The sequence below is a fragment of the Monodelphis domestica genome, chromosome 7 (assembly GCF_027887165.1).
Source record: "Monodelphis domestica isolate mMonDom1 chromosome 7, mMonDom1.pri, whole genome shotgun sequence".
NCBI classification, from domain to species: domain Eukaryota; kingdom Metazoa; phylum Chordata; class Mammalia; order Didelphimorphia; family Didelphidae; genus Monodelphis; species Monodelphis domestica.
This window is the reverse complement of record NC_077233.1, coordinates 230,548,478-230,570,178: the sequence shown is the minus strand read 5'-3', so window position 1 is coordinate 230,570,178 and position 21,701 is coordinate 230,548,478. Positions and strand designations below refer to the sequence as shown.

At 41.0% G+C, this 21,701-nt stretch overlaps 1 protein-coding gene across 2 annotated transcripts; it reads left to right on the top strand.

Moving 5' to 3' along the window:
• The first annotated feature begins 2,771 nt into the window (after nt 1–2,771).
• LDAF1 (lipid droplet assembly factor 1) lies at nt 2,772–21,387 on the top strand. Of its 2 annotated transcripts, none has more exons than XM_056806546.1 (5): nt 2,772–3,249; nt 5,513–5,695; nt 14,730–14,898; nt 16,314–16,452; nt 20,521–21,387. In XM_056806546.1, the coding sequence occupies exons 2-5, from the start codon at nt 5,600–5,602 to the stop codon at nt 20,597–20,599; spliced, it is 483 nt and encodes a 160-aa protein (XP_056662524.1). In that variant the 5' UTR covers nt 2,772–3,249; nt 5,513–5,599; the 3' UTR covers nt 20,600–21,387. The 2 variants fall into 2 exon arrangements, with proteins under 2 accessions (XP_056662524.1, XP_016279359.1); XM_016423873.2 differs by lacking the exon at nt 2,772–3,249 and adding an exon at nt 3,250–3,358.
• Nucleotides 21,388–21,701: the final 314 nt, after the last annotated feature.

The window sequence follows — 21,701 nt, the reverse complement described above, 5'->3', positions numbered from 1 at the left end:
TGAGGCTCTTTGAAGTAGAAGAAACCATTTTGTCCAGGCGTTTTTAGCCTGGATTTGGGGGATTTGTTTATGTGTGTGTGTTTATGTATGTAGGTATATTTTTAGTAACTATATTTCAATAGATTTAGTTTCCCTATAATCCTTTGTAAAAAATTATTCATTTAAAAACATGGGTTCGTAAGCTTCTCTGGACCGCCATGGGGTTCTGGTTCCATGATACAAAAAAAGGGTTACAAAGCCTTGATCTAGTCCAACCTCTCCTCATTTTACAGAAGTAGAAGTAAAAAGACTCAGAGAGATTTTGAGCAGGAGGAGGATTTGCACCAATGTCCTATGAATGTCTCCATGAACTGGGGCTCTTTCTGCCTTACTACACTTCCCTCTAATGGGCTCCTGGTCATTAGGGTTCATCAAATGGAGGCTGCTTGATTACTTGTTGAGAATCCAAAGAGGGGATACTTTCTTGTGTGTGTCCCAGTTGATAAGATGACTCTCTTTAAGCCAGAGGTGCATTGGTAAGTGTTTAACTGAATCTCAAAAAATAAAAATAAAAATAAATAAAATAAGTAAACAGGACACACTTTTAAGTTTAAACTTAGCATTAACATTTTTCTCTATTACTTTTCTTAATTTTGAATGACAATCAACAAAACAATAAATTTATTCCTGATGTGCAGCATTTGTTGCCTTTTGAAGGGGTAAATGCTGTCACTAAAATTTTGACAATCTGTTCTCAGGCTCCAACACACTAATGTTTCTTCCAGCTTCAGATCGAGGTCTTTGTGATATATAACATTAAGGATTAATAAGTGTGTATCTACTTCTGCTGGAATCAATGTATCCAGGGCTAGAGGACACTCACAGGCCTTCACTGTCTTCACAAAAATGTAGGCAGAGGAACCAAGATACCTTGGTCTCTTATCTCCCTTCCTTGGAGAGATCCCATCTATCCATATTAGACTTCAGAATCTTGGTATTTTCTTCTAATGCCCAGTATGAGTCAGGTGGGAGTTGATAAAGCAATCATTCATGGTCCCAGTGTACCTTCTAGCTTATATTCTAAGGTGAGGGTGGTACAAAACATTGAAAGGAGAAGGAGAGGGAGAGAGTACTAATGCCAAGTACATTAAGTCAGACCCCTAGTCAAAAGGAAGCATAGCTGGCCTGGGTCTGTCCCTAAAATGGGAATCCCTCCCCCCAACATTCCACCCCCCACATATGTCCAGGAACTTCATTAGGAGAAGCCTCACCTCCTTCCAAATAGCCAGGGGATGTTTTGGGGTAAAAAGGCAACTAAGTCATTGTCATAAGAGACAAAGTCCAGAGAGTCAGAAGAGCGGGAAGGAGAGAACTTCTAACAGAAAGGATTTCCCTTTAAAAATAAGTCAGGGTCTATCATCACCAAAGATCAAATTAGATTTATAAAGTACTCTGAGTTCACAATTTGTCCTCATAACAATGTATGGGTGAGGTAGTTGCAAGCATTATTTTACAGACAAAATTGAAACTGTTACAGAGCAGCTGAAACTGAGTTTAAGGGATTGGTCCAAGGCCAGATGGTGGAATTCAGATAGCCCAATTCTTAGATCTAGTGTTCTTTTCATGACAGGATGTTCTGTTTTATTAGACCACACAACTCATCTGGTCATATATGGAGAAGCAGAGGGATAAAGTGAAAGGAAGAGGCAAATGGAGGGGATGCTGGACCTAAAGTTTAAATCCTGTCTCCAGCACCTATACTCGCTGGGGCTATGGAAAAGACAATTTGACTAACGGTCCAGTTCATTCATATCTCCTTCCCAGGGCTATCTTTCCTGATTGCTCTTTTTTATTTTTCTAACACCTTATTCCCTTTCAAGTACTCTGTAATTCAGTAACATTGGCCTCCTTGCTGCTCCTCAAACAAAATGATCCACCTCCAGACTTCCAAACACTTTCTTCTTTTAAAAAAAATTTTTTTTTCCAGATTACATATCGGTACAATTTTCAATAATCGGCTTCTCCTTCCCTCAAGATGGCAGGTAATATAATACAGATTGTACGTATTTTATTATACAATACATATTTCCATGTTTATCATGTGAAAGAGGACATATAGTTCATGCTAGAGAAAAAAATCATGGAGGAAATAAAGTGAAGAATGTCATGCTTTGTTCAGACTTCCTCTGATCCTTCTCTAGCAGGGGAAAGTCTTTTTCTGTCAGGAGTCCCTTGGAGTTGTCCTAGATCCTGGCATTGCTGATAATAGACTCCAAGTACCTTCACACCTAGAATTTATCTCTGATCTGCCCCGCTTTCCAGGTTTTGTTCAGCTCTCCCCTAAAATCCCATTTCTGCAGGAACCTTTTTAAATCCTTAATCTTAATGCCTTCTCCCTGAGATTATCTCCTATTTATTCTGTCTTTATCTTGTTTGCACCGAGTTATCCCCTTCATTAGATTGTGACCTCTTGGGAGAGCGTAGGGTCTGTCTCTTACCTTCCTTTGTATTAGAGTTTAGCAGTGCCTGGCACGAAGTAGGTACTTAAAACATGTTTCTTGACTAGGCACACACGCACTCTCCATTGGGAGAGGTACATCTGGGCTCACAATTTTCCCATTCGAGAAGAATTCCCTTAGGCTCCTCCCCGTTCTCTCTTAAAACAAATACTACTCTTATTAGTTAGGGACTTATTTGGTACTGTGGTTTCATGACAGAAGCCCAGCTAGAAGGGAACTGAAAGGGACTGCCGGGGCATAAACAGGAAGCAGAACAAACTCCCCAGTCGTCCTGCTCAGACGCGTCACCACCGTCCTCGATGAGCACTAGCTGAATCTCCCCTGGACTCGTTCCATCCCAGCTTCTCCACAGGCTCTCGCTGTTTGCAAACCTCGCCAACTCCTCCGCGCACTCTCTTTTCCAGCTTTACGCTCCGCCCGGGGCCGCCCACAGCTCCTCTGAACCGATGGCTGCTCCAGCTCGGGTGGAGCTCCTTTCTTGGACTCGTAGAAAAGACCCAAGAGAGAAGGGGCGGTGCCGACCAGAGGAGGCGGATTGGGCGGGGAAGGGGCCGGACAGAAGCCGGGGCCGGCTGTCACCCAGCTCCCGCCCACTACGTGCGTGCGTTTGGCTTCGGCTTCTCTTTTCTTTGCTGCCTCTCCGCTTCCTTTCACGCGCACCCGGGTTGCCCTCCGTTTTCTGCTCCGTTGGCCAACGAGGGTGGGCAGCCGGGTCCGGAACGGCTAGGGTTGCGGAGAGAATCCAGACCAGGTGAGAGTCCTGAGATTCTGAGCGGGGAAGGGAGAGCCCGGGAGAGGGGGGAAATCGCTGGGTGCCTCCGCTCTCTCCCTCCGCAAGATACGCATACAATGGTGTTTAAGTAAGAAAGGGGTGAATGCTCCCTCAATCTCTTCTCTCTCCCGGCGGCCCATAGAGGACCTGGGATTCTCTTGCTCCCTAACTTTCGAGGCGCTCTGGGAACCAAGAAGCCCCGAACTGGGTCTGAGGCTTGCGAAGGAGGAAATACTGATGTTTGAGGGTCTAAGAAGGGAGGAGTACAACAGGGAGCCCTAGTTCCCTTTTCCCAATTGGAGAGACCCTTTCTCTCCCCAAGCCAGTTCAGTCCAGTCTCGGTTCGGAGCTCTGGATTAGAATGTTGTTAGGGTGACAGTTTGGCCCCAGGGGAAGCGTAGAGTCGGGGAGACTTTATTTATTTGGGGGCTCAGAAATGAGAGTAGGAGGTTGGCTTCCCTCCTTGAACTCTAGCGTCAGATTTGTCTGGAGTTGTTGCCTGTGGGAGCTGCTGGGGTTTATTCCTTCTTTTTGGATGAAATGGCCTGGCCAGGCCTGCTTAACCTGGGGTCCATGAAATTGTTTTTATACATATACATGTAAATGCAAATATACAAAATATAGCTGCATGTATATGACACCAGTAGAGAGAAATACTCCTGTATTTAGCCCATGCATACTTAAACGTGTGCATGTATATATTTCTGCATATGTAAATGCATAAATATATCTGTGTGCGTATATGAAATCATTTCCATATAATTATTTTTCTTTGTGTTTTTCTTTATGCATTTAAAAACATTCTGAGAAGGGGTTCACAAGCTTCATTAGATTGGCAAAGAGGTCAGTGACACAAAAAAAGGTTTAAAATGACTGAGTAATAAGCAGCCCTAGAAAGGGAGGAGAGGAGGGAGTTGATGTTGGTTTGGGTATAGGCATGGTGGCAGCTGGGGAGAGGAAAGCTGAATTGATGTAATCTTTCCCATTTCTCAGCCCCTCCAAAATTATCCTGTGAAGAACAAGGATGGCTGCTTCCTAAAGCAGAAATGAGATAAACAACACCAATCCGGAGTCCCTAAATCTGCAGCTATTGCAGAATTGTTTTAGGCAGACCTGATTTGAAAATTTAGGTTTGAAGGGCAACTAGGTTGTTTAGATGGCTAGAGAACCAGGCCCAGAGATGGGAGGACCTGGGTTCAAATGTGACTTCATACCCTTCCTAGCTGGGTGATCCTGGGGAAATCACTTAACCGTAGTTATCTAGCCCTTACTGTTCTTTGGCCTTGAAACTGATATTTCGTATCAAGTCTAAGACCGAAGGCAAGGAATAAAAAAAAAGAAAGAAAATCTGGGTGTGATACACAAGAAGGGAGTATCTACTTTATAAATGTCTTTTTTTTTTTTTTGCTTTACTGTAGTAAATTACTGTACTAAATGTCCCTAGTTCACATGAGATATAAATAATAAATACTCGTGTTTTAGAAATCAGATAAATCTTAAATAAGCCTGGAAACCACTTGGGTAGAACAGGACTTTAGATAAGATCATATTCGGGTTGCTATTCCAAGCCAGTTGGGTTACTTGGAGATAGAGAAGAAAGCCAGATGAGTATAGTTTTAGCCTTCATTCACCTTTGTGCCATTCAGTTTTTATGTCAGTTCAGTTCTTAATAGGTTTGTATTGATTACCTACCATTTAAGGCTAACATAGTCCTTCTGGCAGTGCGGTAGGTGACACAATTTTTTTTTTTAATACTTTCCCTTCTGTCCCTTCCAAGGCAGAAGAGTTGTAAGAGCTAGGCAGTTGGGGTTAAGTGACTGGCCCAGGGCCACACAGGTAAGAAGTGTCCACCTAGCTGTCTCCACAATCTGTTTTGAGAGACGTGAGAAAACTGAGGGCTGCCTTGAAACTGGTGCTTAGTACTGGTTCCAAAACAGAAGGTAAGGGTTTAAAAAAACACCTGAGTACATAAGACAATTGGAATGCAATTCAAAATGGTATAGATCCAGTACCCAGATAGGTAGTATGGCACGGGAAGTCTTTCTCGTTTCTCAGCCACCCAAAAATTATGGCAGAGTCTAGAAAGGGTGAGAATCAGTGTCAGTATAAATGTTCCCTTAGGTCCTTCACAGAGGAAAGGAGGACCTTAGAGGTGCTCAGCATCGAGAGTTGTTTGATCTGATTTGTTGCAGACCCTTAATGGATTAAGAACTGCTTTTCTTTCTTCTCTTGCCTCTTGCAGCAAGAAGTAAACAGAGACATGTGAAGTACAGTTGGGTTATTTTGTTTTCCACCTCTCTGAGGAAGCTTGAGCAGGTAGGAAAGAAGGATGGTGAAAATGGAGACCCCCAGTACATCCAGAGATTTTCAGGAGCTGCAGAAGAAGCTAGCTTCACTGATCGATTCCATCCAGAGCAACTCCAAGGTGAGTTGGAATCATCTGCAGGTTGCCCAGTGCTAGAACATGACTCTTTATCATAGGCATTAGAGCTGGAAGGAACTTTAAGAGATCATCTAAACTACTAGTTCCCAATGTTTTTTGTTCCATGAATTCCTTTTAACAGCAGCAACAACCTCCTCCAGGATAATTTAATATTGCTACTCATGATATTCCATAAATATTTACTGCTTAAAGAACTTTTTAATGTTTTTATTAAAGAATTTTTAGGGTGATTTGTTGGACCATAGATTCAAACTACCAATGAGTTTACAAACCACTACATGGGAACCACTGAGCTAATCCAGCCCCATCACTTTTTAAATGAAGAAATTTAGCACCAGAGAAGTAACACTTAAAGAGTACCAGAATTGAACCCCAATTCTCTCATTTCAAATCTAGTTTTTCTTTTCTTTAAAGTATGTGCTTTTTAGAGTGCCGGGCCTACAGTGGGAAGGTCCTGGGTTCAAATCTGGCCTCAGATACTTACTAGCTATGTGACCCATGGCAAGTTATTTAATCCCTTTTGCCTAGCCCCTTACCCTTCTGTTTTAGAGATATTACTAAAACAGAAATTAAGGGATTATTTAAAACAATCTGGTTTGTAATTTCCCTCCTTGTATTATAGGCTAGGTCCTTGTGAATGAGGCAGAACCTTCCAAATGAGAGGCTGATATGATTAGAAACTGGTTGTGTGGTTTAATGTAGAAACATTGAAAAAATGGCATATATATCAAATAGAAAGTTTTGGTCTTGGAGCCTGAAACTCTTGAGTTCAAGTTCTGCCTTTAATACATAATTGGCTTTGGAACTAGGCAAGTCATTTAACTTCTCAATGTTCTAGGCCACTCTTGAGGGGCATAAATTGCAAAGAAGGTGCTGACCTGCTTTGATCGAAGGATGTTCTTCCTCCAGTAGCTCTAATGTGAATGAAATCATGGGTCCACTCTTTATCCCTTCTTTACTGAGAATAACCTGAACTTGGAATAAGAGTTTGCTTTGAGCTCTGACGCCATTATTTATTTTGAATTGACTTAAGTGACATCTCTATATCACTGCTTCCTTATCTATTATATTGGCAGAACCTACCTCCCAAGGTCAGGGATCAAATAAGGAAGTGCTCTATAAATGTGAACTATCTTTAGCTTGTTTTGTTGTATTCTAGTAGCATGACACTGGCATTGTATTCAGGAAGCACTATTTTTGTTGGAGGGATTTAGAGTCCCATATTCAGCTTGAACTGATTTCTTGAGGTCATTCTACAATGACTAAACACGTGGGTTTATGGAGGTATTTACCAATTATTGCACAAGCAGCACCCTAGAGAGCAAAAAGGTTCAGCTTCAAGTATGGATGGATGGTTTAGTCCATCACCAGAAGTTAATGGAGTAAGAAGGGGACACATCTAGCTGTTATTAATGCAACCACACAAAGAGAAGGAACTGATCCCCTTTCAAAGGCAAAGAGATAAACCAAGAAAGGAGCAGTTGGTAAATTATAGTTATTTGGCATTTTCTACCCACTCTTCAAATTTCAGCATGATGGGGTCAGGTTAGCCAGGAAACACAGTGGAATTCATCAAGTAACAGACTCTTGGTCAGCCAGTCAATTTATGGTCTGATCCAGAATGGAGTGTGAGAATATCCAAATAGACAAGTAAGTCCCAACATCCCCTAAACATTCAGGGGCAGTTTTTAGCGTTCTCTAAAGGTTTCTAAACTGCAGACAAGATAACAGCTTTCACTTCATGTGTACAATCCTCTTTTTGGGGGGCAACATTTTATATATATGTGTGTGTGTGTATATATATATATATCTATAGCTTAGAAGTTTTCAAGGATCTTCATGAAGACCCTATGAAGTAGATTGTGCTAGTATTATCTCCATTTTACAGATGAGGAAACTGAGGCTTGGAGAAAAGAGATGACTTGCTGAGTCAAATAGCTATGTGTCAGAGTCAAAATTTGAACCAAGGTGTCCTGATGTGGTCTAATGCTCATCCCATTAAAAAGCAGAATCTTCAAGGACAGGACCCCTTTTTTTCTTTTTCTTAGTTTCCTCAGTTGCTAGCATAGAGTAAACACTTAATAAATGCTTATAGATTAATTGATTGCCTTGTACTACAATGCCACTCAGTAGTCTCTCACCTTAGAGAATAATTAACTGATTTTTCATGTTGTGGATTATTAGAAACAAATATTTTAAGTCTTGAGATTGTTGGTGGAAATGGCTGCTTCCTTCTCCACAGGAGTTGCTATCCTGGATAATAGCTTAGAGGGGCCAAGTTGGAAGTGAGACCAGAAGTCTGCAATTTAGACTTTGCCTATTGGTAGATGGTTGTGCTTTGTAAACAAAGAACTACATAGAAATGAGAATAATTCAGGGGCAGCTAAGTGGCTCAGTGGATTGAGAGCCAAGCTCAGAGATGAGGGTTCAAATCTGACCATAGACACTTCCTAGCTGTGTGACCCTGGGCAAGTCACTTAACCCCCACTGACTAGCCCTTAACGTTCTTCTGCCTTAGAACCATTACATGGTATTGATTCTAAAATGAAAGGTAAGGGTTAAAAAAAAAATGAAATGAAAATTATTGATATTAGCCTGAAGAATCAAGAGTTGACTGTTGTGACCACGAAAATGTGTAAATGGCCAAACTGTAAGGTTTTGGCCATACTGGTAAGATAATTTTTAGCGTCTTGATTTTATATCAAAAATAAGTGGTCGCCATGGGAAAAATTCCCAAATATGAAATACCCAAGTCAGCTGGGTTTAATGGAAATTTTAATTAATATAAAAGAAGGAATTAAGAAAAGAGAAAGAGACTAAGAATAAAGAAAAAGAGAGTAAGAGGAAATAGTAGGAAAAGGCTAGGGCAAATGGCCTAGGCCTTTCTCTTTAAGAGAGAAACTAAGTCAGTCTTTACTCACTCACCACAAGATCTTTCTAAGCAAAACTCTAGTGTTCAGAGATCCAGCAGCCTCCTCTGACTCCTGATCTCCAATTCAGCTACCAAAGCTGAACTACTTCCAGAGCCCTCCAGTTCCTTCCTTTTAAAGAAAAATTTCTCTTGTGTCACCTCCCTTAAATTTTTACGCCTACCAATCACAGTAGGCGCTTTTCCTAGGACAACCCATTCTTAGTTTTTAGTTCTTACCTCCTCTGGGTAGATTATATCTTCTGAGTACTTCACACCTCTTTGCTAAGCTTGCCCCTTGCAAGTTGCCTGACCTTTTAGTGATTAATTTGACCTTCATAGGTACTTAGCACCCTTTTGCATTAGATCTAAAAATAGACTAGCTTACAGTTTTGACCTCACTATAAGTATGAGTTAAGTACCTTCATTATTCACTAAGGAGTTTTACAACTTTATCTTCCCCAAAAATGTGCCTAAGTATGAGTGGAGTAATTTTAAAGTTCCCAATACATTCCTGATCAAGTACCTCCATTGTTTAAATGGGGAATAACCTTAACCATAACCATAATGTTCCAAGGTAGAGTTTGAGAAATTTTAAGATTCACACTGTCTCTACATTTTTTTATGAAAACAATTATTTGTAAGCACTAAGACTCATCCTTCCAAATTTTCTCTCCATTCAATGAGAAGGCAAGGAAAATGAAATGTATTATAAATATGCAGTTGTGCTAGTATTATATAATATTATAAAACAAATTTCTGTCTTTCACATTCTGATTCCAAAATGTGTTCCCTGTTTCAAAAATTTAAGGAAATCCATGTGGAAGCTCTACATAAGTAGAGCTGAAACTTGGTTGTAACTTTTTTGCCTGGAGCCATGCTCATGAATAATTTTAAAAGCATTCACTTCCTTTGGCATAGACCCAGTGTTGGTGAGCCTATGGCACATGTGTCTGAGGGGATTGCTCCCCTCCCCCTCTCCATAACACCTGAGGACATTTCTTACATGACCCATCCCTCTGCCCAGTAGCCCAATGGGAGCACTTCCTCCCCTCTCTGGGGTGGGGGTGGAATCACATGCAGTGTGAGGGTTGTCATTTGGGCACTCGGTCTCTAAAAGGTTCACCATCCTGATCCTCAGCTTCTTCCTGTCTTTATTGGTATTTAAGACATTTTTATGTGTCTTTTATGAACTGAAGTAGAAAAACCTTCTAAGGTGCCCCCTTGTTTCCTTCTTGAACAGGGTGGTCTTTAAAGAAAAAGCATCAGATCTTTATTTTAGGGAGTAAGTTTGTCAGTTCATTACCACAGAGCTACCCTGCCTCCTCCCTACCTCCATCTGTCAGTGAGGAAGAAACAGTAGGAAAAGAGTGGGTGATGGGCAATGAGGTATCTTCATCATCCTGGACTTCTCCTCCTCCTCCTCTTTATATGGTAGCCTCTGACCTGGAGATTTGAGGGATGAACACTTAATGGTCCTGCTGGTACCTCTTATCTGAGGGTGGATCTGTCCTCATAAGTACCAACCAGTCAAGACCTGCCTCTCTGGGGAGCTAAACTGTGGGAACTCACTAAATAGCTGCTGAATTCTGAAATGACTCAGGACCAGTGTTTGTTGTTGGTTCTGCCATTTCTAGGGATGAGAAGCCTTGAGGGTATTCCTTCATTTGTTGGGACACAAATGGAAGAATAAATTGGAGATGCTTTAACCCTTAGGTTTAGAAAACTTTACTTTCCATAGCACTTTGATGGATACAACATATAAATGACACCAATATTTTTGTGTTAGTAAATATGTGTGTGTGTGTATATCTAGCACTCAGCATAGTGCCTGGCACATAGTAGGTATTTAATAAATGCTTATTGATTTATTGATCCATAAATAAATATACACATACATACACATATTTCTAATTTGGGTATAATCCTATGATTTCATTAGTGTGGAAGAACTCTCTGGGGCTCCTAAGTAGCACAGGGGATAGAGCTCCAGGCCTGGAGGAAGGAGGACCTGGGTTCAAATGTGACCTCAGACACTTACTAGCTGTGTGATCCTGAGCAAAGCACTTAACCCCGATTGCCTATCCCTTACTATTCCTCTGCCTTGGAGATAATACAATTCTAAGACAGAAGATACGGGAAAGAAAGAGGGAAGGGAGGAAGGAAAGAAGGAAGGGAGGGAGAGAGAGAGGAAAGAAGGAAGGAAGGAAGGAAGGAAGGAAGGAAGGAAGGAAGGAAGGAAGGAAGGAAGGAAGGAAGGAAGGAAGGAAGGAAGGAAGGAAGGAAGGAAGGAAGGAAGGAAGGAAGGGAGGGAGGGAGGGAGGGAGGAAGGAAAGGAGGAAGGAAAGGAAGGAAAGGAGGGAGAGAGGAAGGAAGGAAGGAAGGAAGGAAGGAAGGAAGGAAGAAAGGAAGGAAGGAAGGAAGGAAGGAAGGAAGGAAGGAAGGAAGGAAGGAGGGAAGGGAAGAAGGAAGGAGGGAAGGGAAGAAGGAAGAGAGGGAAGGAAGGGAAAGGGAAAAAAGATCTCATGCGGGGAAACTCCTACTTCCAATGAAATATTAACAACAATAATTAATACTTCACATATATAGTACTTATGGTAGACTTTACTAAGCACTTTGCAAATATCATCTCTTTTGATCCTCACAACAGCCCTGGGAGGTAGGTGCTGCTATCATCCCCATTTTCAGATGAGGAAACGGAGGCAACACATTAAGTGAGTTGGCCAGGGTCACAAAGCTAGTGTCTGGAGGACAGGAACTGCCTTTTGCTTCTTTATCCCCACTTTAGTACTATGTTTTCCAGCAATTGCTTAGTAAATGTTGCTTGATTAATTGACTGATTGATTGATTGAAATATCTGTAAACACAGGTCTTTCTAACTCCAGCCCCAGCTCTGGGGCTACTGGGTCTGATCACTGGCTTGTCTGTAATTTAATTATCTTCAAGAGCACATAAGGGCACTAAGAGATTAAGTAACTTACCTGTGGCCCCACAACTGAAATATATCTGAGGTAGGATTTGAGACCTGATGACAAAATTCCCCCTCTGTACATTTCACCCAGCAGTCATTGTCTGCATCATTTTTTTTACAACTCATCTTCTGTTTTAGTATCGATACTGTGTATTGATTCCAAGGCAGAAGCGTGGTAAGGACTAGGCAATGGGGGTCAAGTAACTTACCCAGGGTCACACAGCTGGGAAGTGTCTAAGGCCAGATTTGAACCCAGAATTCACATCTCCAGGCCTGGCTTTTGTTTTTTTGTTTGTTGTTTGTTTGTTTTTATAATCCCTACCTTCCCTCTTCGAATCAATACTGTGTATTGGTTCCAAGGTAGAAGAGCAGTAAGGGGCTAGGCAATGGGGGTCAAGTGACTTGCCCAGGGTCACACAGCTGGGAAATGTCTGAGGCCAGATTTGAACCCAGGCCCTCCCATCTCTAAGCCTGGCTCTCAATCCACTGAACTACCCAGCTGCCCCCCTGACTTCCATTTTTTAAAAAATAGTAACTTAGTAAAACTAAGTAAATCCTTAGTAACTAAGGATTTAGATATATTCTAGCCCATTAAAATTTTTTGGCACAGACATCTTTGGGTCTGAAAACAGCCTCTACCAACACACGTCAGTACTTCTACAAAGAATAACTTTAGAGACATGCTGCAAAGTGGGAAGGGGGAAAGGGGTATGTACCAAGAGGTTTAATTGACTTGCCTGTGGTGATGCGGGTAGAGACAGGGTTTGGACCTATGCTTCCTGACTCAAAAGGCCAGCTCTCATCTTTATAGCATGCTTTTCTTAATAGAAAAATCTGTAATTCTAATATTAGGAAAATTTAAGGATGTTTGGGTTATATTCTTTCTGGGGATGAACTTATGGAAGAAAACTACTATTTTCTCCCACCAAACATCCTGTGCTGCTACTATTAGAGCCAAAATTCTGGGCTAAATAAAGAATGAAGCTTCTCTGATCCAAGTGGGAATTTCTGACATTCACATACAATGTTTTAAAAAAAAAAAAGCTTTGTTTTTGTCACAGGGTCTGTGTTGTAAACAATTGTAAAGCTGGCAGTAAGGCGGGAGGTAAAATTCAATCCCACCATCTCTTTCTAACCCTGTGCCAACCCAGGCAGATGCCACAAATGCCTTTTCTTGGCAAGGAGAACTTTGGAGAGTGTACCTATCACTACTCCTGGAGAAACACTTTAGTATTAGTGCCAGACATCAGTGGTATTCAAGAGACAGCATGTGGTAATTTGGCTGTTCTTTGCTAATGGCAACAATAAAAAACAAACAAAATATTTGGCAATACTTGGGCAGGATGATGGAGATTGTGGAGAAGTAAGCAGACCTTGCTTTACTTGGAAAGTAAGGTGTCAAAGGAAAAGGGAGTGGGAGGGTAATATGAGATGGTTTATTAATCATTCCCTCCCCCTCTCACCCCCAAGTGGCCCCAAGATAATAGGGCTTATGGTTATGACAAGTCATTGGTTACTAGATGCCTCTGTGTTGATTCTCCTTTTGTTGCCAACCTGAGTGAAAACTCTATGGTTTCGATTTGGCCTCCATCTTTAAATAATTTAAGCAATGCTACATGCAAGCTATTTTTCTGCTGCCCTGCTTTAGTGAATGGCCTCCCCAAAGGTGTTGCCCCAGAAAAGCACTTAAATGTATTCAGAAGTGGATACAAGCAAGCCCAAGATCTGGGATTCTCACTTGGCCAACAAGTTGGTAGGGATCTTAGAGATCCTCTTCCCTCTAGCACAAAGAATAGTTTGAGTTTTTTTAATCCTTTCTTAATATTGATGAAGAAATTCAGGCTGAAGGGCAGACAGCCTCCCTTTGAGCTCCCTCCAGGTTCAAGACAAGCTGGAGGCAAGACCAGATATAGAATATAAAATACCTGTTCCCCCAATGCAGGGGGCCCAGGATGGGAGATCTGATCTCCCTCTGGATCCACGCATAATAAAGATCTTTCTGGGCAAGTCACTTGACTCCCATTACCTAGTCCTTACCACTCTTCTGCCTTGGAACCAATACACAGTATTAATTCTATGACTTCAGGGTTTAAAAAAAGAAGAAGAAAAGAAAAGGAGCTCAGAGGCTCTCTGGGTCAGCTTGTATTGAATGAAGGAATGATTGAATAAGTGAATGAATGAAAAGGCATTTATCAAACTTTTTTTAAGAAACCCTTATCTTCTGTCTTAGAATGTGTGGAAAGTGTTTTCATACTCTAAATTTCCCACATGGATGTAAATATAGATAGAGGGAGTTTCCATACTGTGAGCTCCCCACGTAATTGTTTTGTCATGTCCTACTCCCTTTGGGATTTTCTTGGGAGAGATTCTAGAATAATTTGCCATTTCCTTTTCTAGATCATTTTAGAGATGAAGAAAGTGAGAGTGAAGTGGCTTGCCTAGAGCTCACCTAGGAGCAAGAGTCTGAGATGATATCGGAACTCATGAAGATGAGCCTTCCTGACTCTAGACCTGGCACACTATTCGCTGCACCACCAAACTGGCCGCATAATAATGATAGCTAACATTCATAGAACACCTACTATGTACCAAGTACTGTGGGAGGCACTTTATAATTATTACCTCATGGATGAAATCATTGCTTCCAGCCATCCCATTGTAAAAATTAAATTGAGTTTCTCTACTAAAAGTATATTTTTAGAGGTTTATTAAAGATTATTAGAATTAAGAAATACAAAATAAGAAAACACGTACAACCTACTTGCTGCATCTTGTCTGCTAGGTAGAGCAAGTAGGCGGTACAGTCAGTCTAAATACAAATTGTGATCTCGCACTCAGGTGAGATTATAGGGAATTCTGGGAACTGCCAAGGACTTCTGGGGATTGAAGTCTGGGGTTCAAATCTCCATTTTTACACCATGTTCCCTCAGAAGACCCCAAACCCTCTCTTTGGCCCTCGTTTTAGACTTGTCTTTTTGGCTTTGTCACGTCCATCAGGACATTCCACACTCACACTCTGGATGACTCTTTACCCAGACTCTTCTTTTGGAGTAGAATCATGCCAGGAATATCAGAGGAAAGGCCTCGGGATGCTCTCCTCTGACTTCAGCTGTAACTGTGCTCTGCTTTGTCCACAGGTGATTGCTTTTATGAACTCTGCCATTGGTCAGTACCTCGATAAACATCCTTTCGTTGCTTTAACCTTGCTGATGTTCCTTATGGTATCTGCCATCCCTGTTGGATTCTTCCTGCTGCTTGTGGTCCTGATGTCTCTGGCTGCCTGTGTTGGGGTTATATTAGTGGAAGGTATTTCATCTTTTATCTCCATAAAATGGGTTGTAGGACCCTAGACGTAGAGTTGGAAGAAGTATTACAGATCACTGTCAGTCAGTATTTATTGTTTTTTTGACGTTCCAGGCCCTGTGCCAAGCCCTGGGGATACAAACAGGCAAAAGACAGTTTCTGCCCTCCAGCTCACAGTCTAATAGGCAAGACAAATGCTGTAAACTATATACAAATCAAGCTATATGTATAGGATAAAAAGGAAAACAGTTAACTGAGGAAGAAATTAAAATCAAGAGGGGATGAGAAAGGCTTCCTGTAAGAGATGGGATTTTAGTTGGAACTTCAAGGAAGCCAGGGAAGTCTAATGCAACATCCTAATTATTTTTTTTCTAAACCCATACCGTCCATCTTAGAATCACTACTGTGATTAGTTCTTTTTTTTTTAATTTTATAGTATTTTATTTGATCATTTCCATGCATTATTCATTAAAGACAAAGATCATTTTCTTTTCCTCCCTCCCACCCCCCGTAGCCGACACGTGATTCCACTGGGTATCACATGTGTTCTTGATTGTGATTAGTTCTAAGACAGAAGAGTAAGGGCTAGGGAATGGGGGTTAAGTGACTTGCCCAGGGTCACACAGCTAGGAAGTGTCCGAGGCCAGATTTGAACTCAGGATCTACTGTCTACAGACCTGACTCTCAAACCACTGAGCAACCCAGCTGCCCCCTCAATACCTTCATTTCTACAGAAGAGGAAACTAAGTCCAAAGGTTAAGTGCCTTGTGCCCAAGACCACTTAGATGAATAACATTTATTGAGTACTTATTATATGCAATATTATTTCTGTTCTGGTCAAAATCTCTTAGACCAAATGCTTCTGACTAAGCTCAGAACCCCCTTTTGTTCTTTTATCTTTCTCTTATGTAGTTCTTAATGCAAATTAGAAATTATTTGTCAAGAGGGAATCCTTAAGTACCAATTCCTAGCTGTTTGACTTTGAAGAGTGGACTTTATCCCTCTCTGTGATAGTTCTATGATTTATTTCTTTATTTTTCTCTGGAAGGTAGCTTGGAAATTGCTCTAGGCTTTTCAGATGGCAAGTGTTCTTGCCATCTGAAATACAAAGTATTCATTTGGATACTCTGCCTTCCTTGCTCATCTTTCCCTCTGCCTTAATGGCCGGGGTAAAGTCTGGTCACTAAACTTGCCCCTTATTGACTACGGTTTTTTCTGTTTTGTTTTTGTTTTTTTTAGTTTGGGGCATAAGCCATTTTGCTAAACACTGGGGATACGAAACCCCAAAAACCCCTTGACGAAGGCCAAATCACCAGTAAAGAAACTGATGCTAACTTTGTGTCCTATTGGGACCCCCCAGGGTACTTGTAACTTGCTTGAGCCCTCTCAGCACTGGCATCTCTCCTCTCTCCCTCCAGGAGTCGTGATTTCTATAGGTGGCCTCACTCTGCTGTGTGTGCTGTGTGGTTTGGGTTTCGTATCACTAGCCATGTCCGGGACTCTTAGCGTGTGTTATGTGGTTCTCTCCAGCCTCACCAACTATTGGTTCTCTTTCAGGTAAATATTAACATAAGAATGTAATTTCCTCATTTGAGGACTAAAAAATATACATATAATATGCAACTCCTTATTACTTCCTAGATCAAGAGTCCTTAACTTAGTGCTTATAAACTTTTTTTTTTTAACCCTTCCCTTCTGTCTTAGAATTGACACTAAGTAATGGTTCTAAGGCAGAAGAGCAGTGAGAACTAGGCAGTTGGGGTTCGGTGACTTGCCAGGGGTCACACAGCTAGGAAGTAAGTATCCGTGGTCATATTTGAACCCAGGACTTCTCATCTATGGGCCTGGCTTTCTATCCATTGAACCACCTAGCTACCCCTGTGCCTGTGTTTTTTGTTTCTATGATTTCTTCTCTAACTAACCGATTTTGGAGTATCATATTATTTAATTTCCAATTAATTTTTGATTTGGCTCTCCATGTACCCTTACTGATCAATATTTTTATTGCCTTGTGATCTGAAAAGGCTGCATTGATTATTTCTGCTTTTCTGCATTTGAGTGCCATGTTTCTGTGACCTAGTGTATGATCTATTTTTGTGAATGTGCCATGTGGTGCTGAAAAGAAGGTGTATTCCTTTTTGTCCCTATTTATTTTTCTCCATATGTCTATTAACTCTAATTTTCCTAAGATTTCATTCACCTCTTTTACCTCTTTCTTGTTTATTTTTTGGTTTGATTTATCTAAATTTGATAGTGGTTGGTTCAAGTCTCCCACTAATATGGTTTTACTGTCTATTTCCTCCTTCAATTCTCCTAGTTTCTCTATTAAAAATTTGGATGTTATACCATTTGGTGCATACATGTTGATTAGTGATATTTCCTCATTGTCTATACTCCCTTTTAACAGACTATATTTACCTTCTCTATCCCTTTTGATCAGGTCTATTTTTTGTGCCTGTGTTTTTAAGAAAAAACATATTTGTTTAACTATTTTGTAATAATTGGTTTCCTTTGTGATCTTAGGTGTTTTATTTTATGCATTTACAATTTTTATTCTGAGAAATGGGCTTCTCTAGACTTTCCAAGGAGTCCCTGACACAAAAATGATTAAGAATTCCAGAAGGACCAGGGGCTTCCTATAACATGCCAAATATCAAGGCCAGGAGAAATTTTCATCTCAGCTGGGTCACTTCCACATTTATATGGAAAGACTATGTGTAGAGTCCTTCGTGAAACCCACTCTAGTTCTAAGTCTATGATGTATAAGTGGAAATTTTGTACCTTTGAACTATATTCCCCAGAATTCCTTTAGTATTTCCCAGAATTCCTCTCCTCTCTCCATGTTGCTTGGTCATGTTTGTATCTAAGTTTTGATAACTTCTCCCTCTCTCTCTTTTTTCCCTCATGCACTGCTGAGTTAGCTCCCTTTTTACTCTAGCTTTTCTATTTTAGTTATTATTAATACATCTTATTAAATATAATATTTGGAGTTATTATATATTAATTTTTACATTTACAATGATCAATTATCCATTAGTTAATTTCATAATCAGTCAACATTTATTAGGCACCTTTAATGTCCCATACACTATATTGTTGTTGTTTGATTGTTTTTCAGTAGTGTCCAACTCTTTGTGACTTCATTTGGGAGTTTTCTAAGCAAAGGTATTAGACTGATTTGCCATTTTGTTCCTTTGACAATTTTACAGATGAGGAACTTAGGCAAACAGGGTTAAGTGACTTGCCCAGGGTCACACAGCTAGTAAATGTCTGAGGCTGGATTTGAACTCAGGAAGATGAGTTTTCCTGATTCCAAGCCCAGAGCTCTGTCCACTGAGCCACCTCGCTACTCCAACATACCATAATAGGCACTGGAAAAACAAAGGCAAAAATGAAATTTCTTGCCTTTAAGGAGCTTATGGAATCAACATGTACATATATGAGGATATTCAAAATAAATACAAAGGAACAATTCAGAAAGGAAGCACTCACAGCATGGGGTGATCAGGAAAGGCTTCCTGGTAGGAGATGGCATTTGAGTGGAATTTTGGAGGAAAGTGGAGATTCCAAGAGGCAGAGGTGAGTAGGAAATGTATTCTAGGCACAGAGAGAGTAGATGAAATGTTGGAGGGGAGGGTAGATGAGGGGAGAGTCATGTTATACAAGGTAGCTGGTTTCAGTAGGTATTTCCCCTTATTGAGTCAGAATGGAGATGAGGATGGAAATTGACTCGTGAAATAATTGAGGAGTTTTAAGCTCCTTATTTGAACAATTGCTTCCCTAGTGGCCCCCCTAATGGCTTCCAGTATCTTTAAATATATAGAATGAGAAGCAGCAGGCAGCATGGTATTTATAAAAATTAAAATTAATATCCAGTACTCCAAGTATTATATTTAATATTTATTAAATATTTATCTTGAAGTCGATCTGAAAAAGAAACTCAAAACTCCCTCCACAGAAGGAGACGCACAAACAGGAAAAAGCAAAGGGGGATTGTGGGAAATGTAGTCTCTAGGGTTCAAGATTCTAAATCAATAGGTATTAGATAGAGCTGGTCTGCGATTCAGGAGGTCTGAAATTCAAGTACTGTTTCTGGTACATATTAAATATTAATACAAGACAAGGCACTCTGTGTGTGTGTGCGTGTGTACACACACATGCTCATTCCCTATAAGCCTTGAGGATCCATATCCCACAGTCCACTGATGACTTGAATTTCCAGAACTATGATCAGCCCTTGGCATGGTTCCAGGGTTATCCTGAAGGGATGCAGGTGCCTCCCCTCACACTGTTGGCTCAAGTCCTCATTCTGCTGTGTTCTGCTCAATCTCAATGACAATTTCAGTTTGTTCCTCGCATATATCAAATAAATGAGGACATCAGATTTACTTAACTGATTCCTATCGATTATGGAGAAGATCTAAGAAGGAAGGAAGTATGAAGCATGTCCTGCCCTGCCTAGGGGCCCATTCTCCCCAGACCGCCTTGGTTCCTTACATTTCCCCTTGCAGTAAATAAAGGGAATGGTGTCTCCAGGGCTAGTCAGGTTCATTGCTAAGGTGTCTTCTTATGGCCATATGGAGAATATACTATGGCGTGGGCTTCTTTACCTTTTGAGATCTCACAAGGTTGTCATCATCTACTCTTCCATTTAAGAGTAGGATAGAATAAACCCAAAATAGCAGAAAAATAATACTAGTAGTTAGTAGTTACTTACTACATGCCAGAAGCTATACTAAGCATTTTACAAATATATCACTGGATCTTCACAACAACCCTGGAAGGTAGGTGCGATTATCATCTCCATTCTACAGATGAGGAAACTTGAGGCAAACAAAGGTTAAATTATGTCCAGGGTGACCCAGTCAGTAAGTGTCTGAGGTCAGATTTGAACTCGGGTCTTCCTGACTCCACCAAAACTGACTTCAGATGGGATCTTCATGTTCCCTCAAGGGCACGTGTTGGTCTTTGTGGGAAGACAGACACTTAGCAGCTTGAGGATATTGCCATTGTAGCTCTTTTCTCCATGGGGTACAACAGTCCTTTCTTAGCACAAAGAAAGACTTGCTTTGGCTGATTAGTGCCTTTTTTCCCTTGAATCTGGGTTTTGACATTTCACCTAGGCTGGAGTGAAATGGCCACCTATGGGTTTGAACCCATTGTTGATTACTTCAATGCCCCTAATCCTTAGCCTCCCCGTGTTGGTGCCAGACTGTGTGGACACTGCATTGGCTCTCTAGTCTTCCTGTTACTAGGAACTCCTAGCTCAAGCAATGCAGCAGCTCCCATCCTGCCCAGGAGCAGGGATTATAGGAGTGTGCTACCTTGTTGGGTAGCACAGTGGAAAGAGTACATAGAGCTGGGCCAAGAGTTCAGACACTTAACAGCTGTGGGATCCCGAGCAAGTCACATAGCTAGTGTCTGAAGTGAGATTTGAACGTGGGAAAGGAGAGAGGGTCTTTCTGACACCAGGCATGGCACTCTAACCACTGTACCCCCTAGATAACCTGGAAAATGGGTCCAACAATGACATTCCTCCTAAGAAGTGGCAAAGAAAGCTAAATATTTAGTTATGGAAACTCCAATGAAGTCTTAGAGTTGACTCTTCCCTTCTTCTGTCTGCAGCTCACCAAAGCATCAGCAAATCCTTGGAAACAAGTGCCCAATGACTGTCCAGTATCCTGACTCCACCAGGCATGATTGAGTGAAACCAGTGCTTTGTCTTTGGGAAACATGCTGTGTATACAACATTAGATTATGGATTTTTTCAGGGTGCAAGTCTAATAGGATAGGTAGGTGAATACCACTCTAGAAATATTCTTTAGTATTTTCAGGGTTGATTATTGCAGGATTCCTGGGAGAACAGGATCCTGTAGGATTCACAGGGTCCTTGGATTATTGATATCATGAAGGCTCTGTTATGGGGCTATACCCACAGGAGCAGTACTGCCAACTCTGGGACTTGACACAACTCCCTCCCTTTCCCCAGCTCTCTTCCAAAGTAAAAGACTAAAAAACCCCTTCCTGGACAAGGAGGCTGCTACTATTCTGGAAAAGCCCAAACATACGTCTTAGGTCTCAACATCTAAGAGCCCAACTTGTATAGATATGGGTGTTTATTCCAAGCAGATTGGCAGATGGTTTGGTCCTCTTTCATTTGGAGTCGGGGAATAGGGAAAGAAAGAAACACTTCAGCCTTAATTGCTTTATCAGAATAATAACATTTAGGTATATCAAGAACCACTTATTCAAGACTGAAATTCTGCTAGTAGAATTTAGCATTAAAGGTATTTCACTAAAAGGAATATACTCCAGATTGCATGTACTGTTCATTTTTTTATGCTTTATTAAAAACAAAACAACCACTTTTGTGCATTCTTTTAATGTATTGTTTGAAAGTTTGCTCCATTGATCCATTTCCTGGAACATGTATGTAAAGGGACATACTTAAATTATTTGTTGTGCTATTTTATTAAACAAAATTCTTATTTATTTACCTTGCCTTTTAATGTCTTCTAAGTGGGGGTTTGGGTGCTAGCCAGCGTCTCCATTGAACTATGGATAGTCTGCATTTCAGAGAAGCTTGTTGGTTTCACTATAGAGACTGCTTTAATTATTTTTTTTTAAACCCTTCCCTTCCCTCTTGGAATCAATACTATGTACTGGCTCCAAGGCAGAAGAGTGTTAAGGGCTAGGCAATGGGGGTCAAGTGACTTGCCCAGGTTACACAGCTGGGAAGTGTCTGAGGCCAGATTTGAACTTAGAACCTCCCATCTCTAGACCTGGCTCTCAATCCACTGAGCTAC

Excerpts from the sequence above, each read along its gene's own strand:
- LDAF1 (XM_056806546.1), top strand. The coding sequence starts at position 5,600 with ATGGTGAAAATGGAGACCCCCAGTACATCCAGAGATTTTCAGGAGCTG. Across the intron at positions 14,899-16,313 it reads TGGGGTTATATTAGTGGAAG|GAGTCGTGATTTCTATAGGT; the intron begins GTATTTCATCTT and ends CTCTCCCTCCAG. Across the intron at positions 16,453-20,520 it reads AACTATTGGTTCTCTTTCAG|CTCACCAAAGCATCAGCAAA; the intron begins GTAAATATTAAC and ends TTCTGTCTGCAG.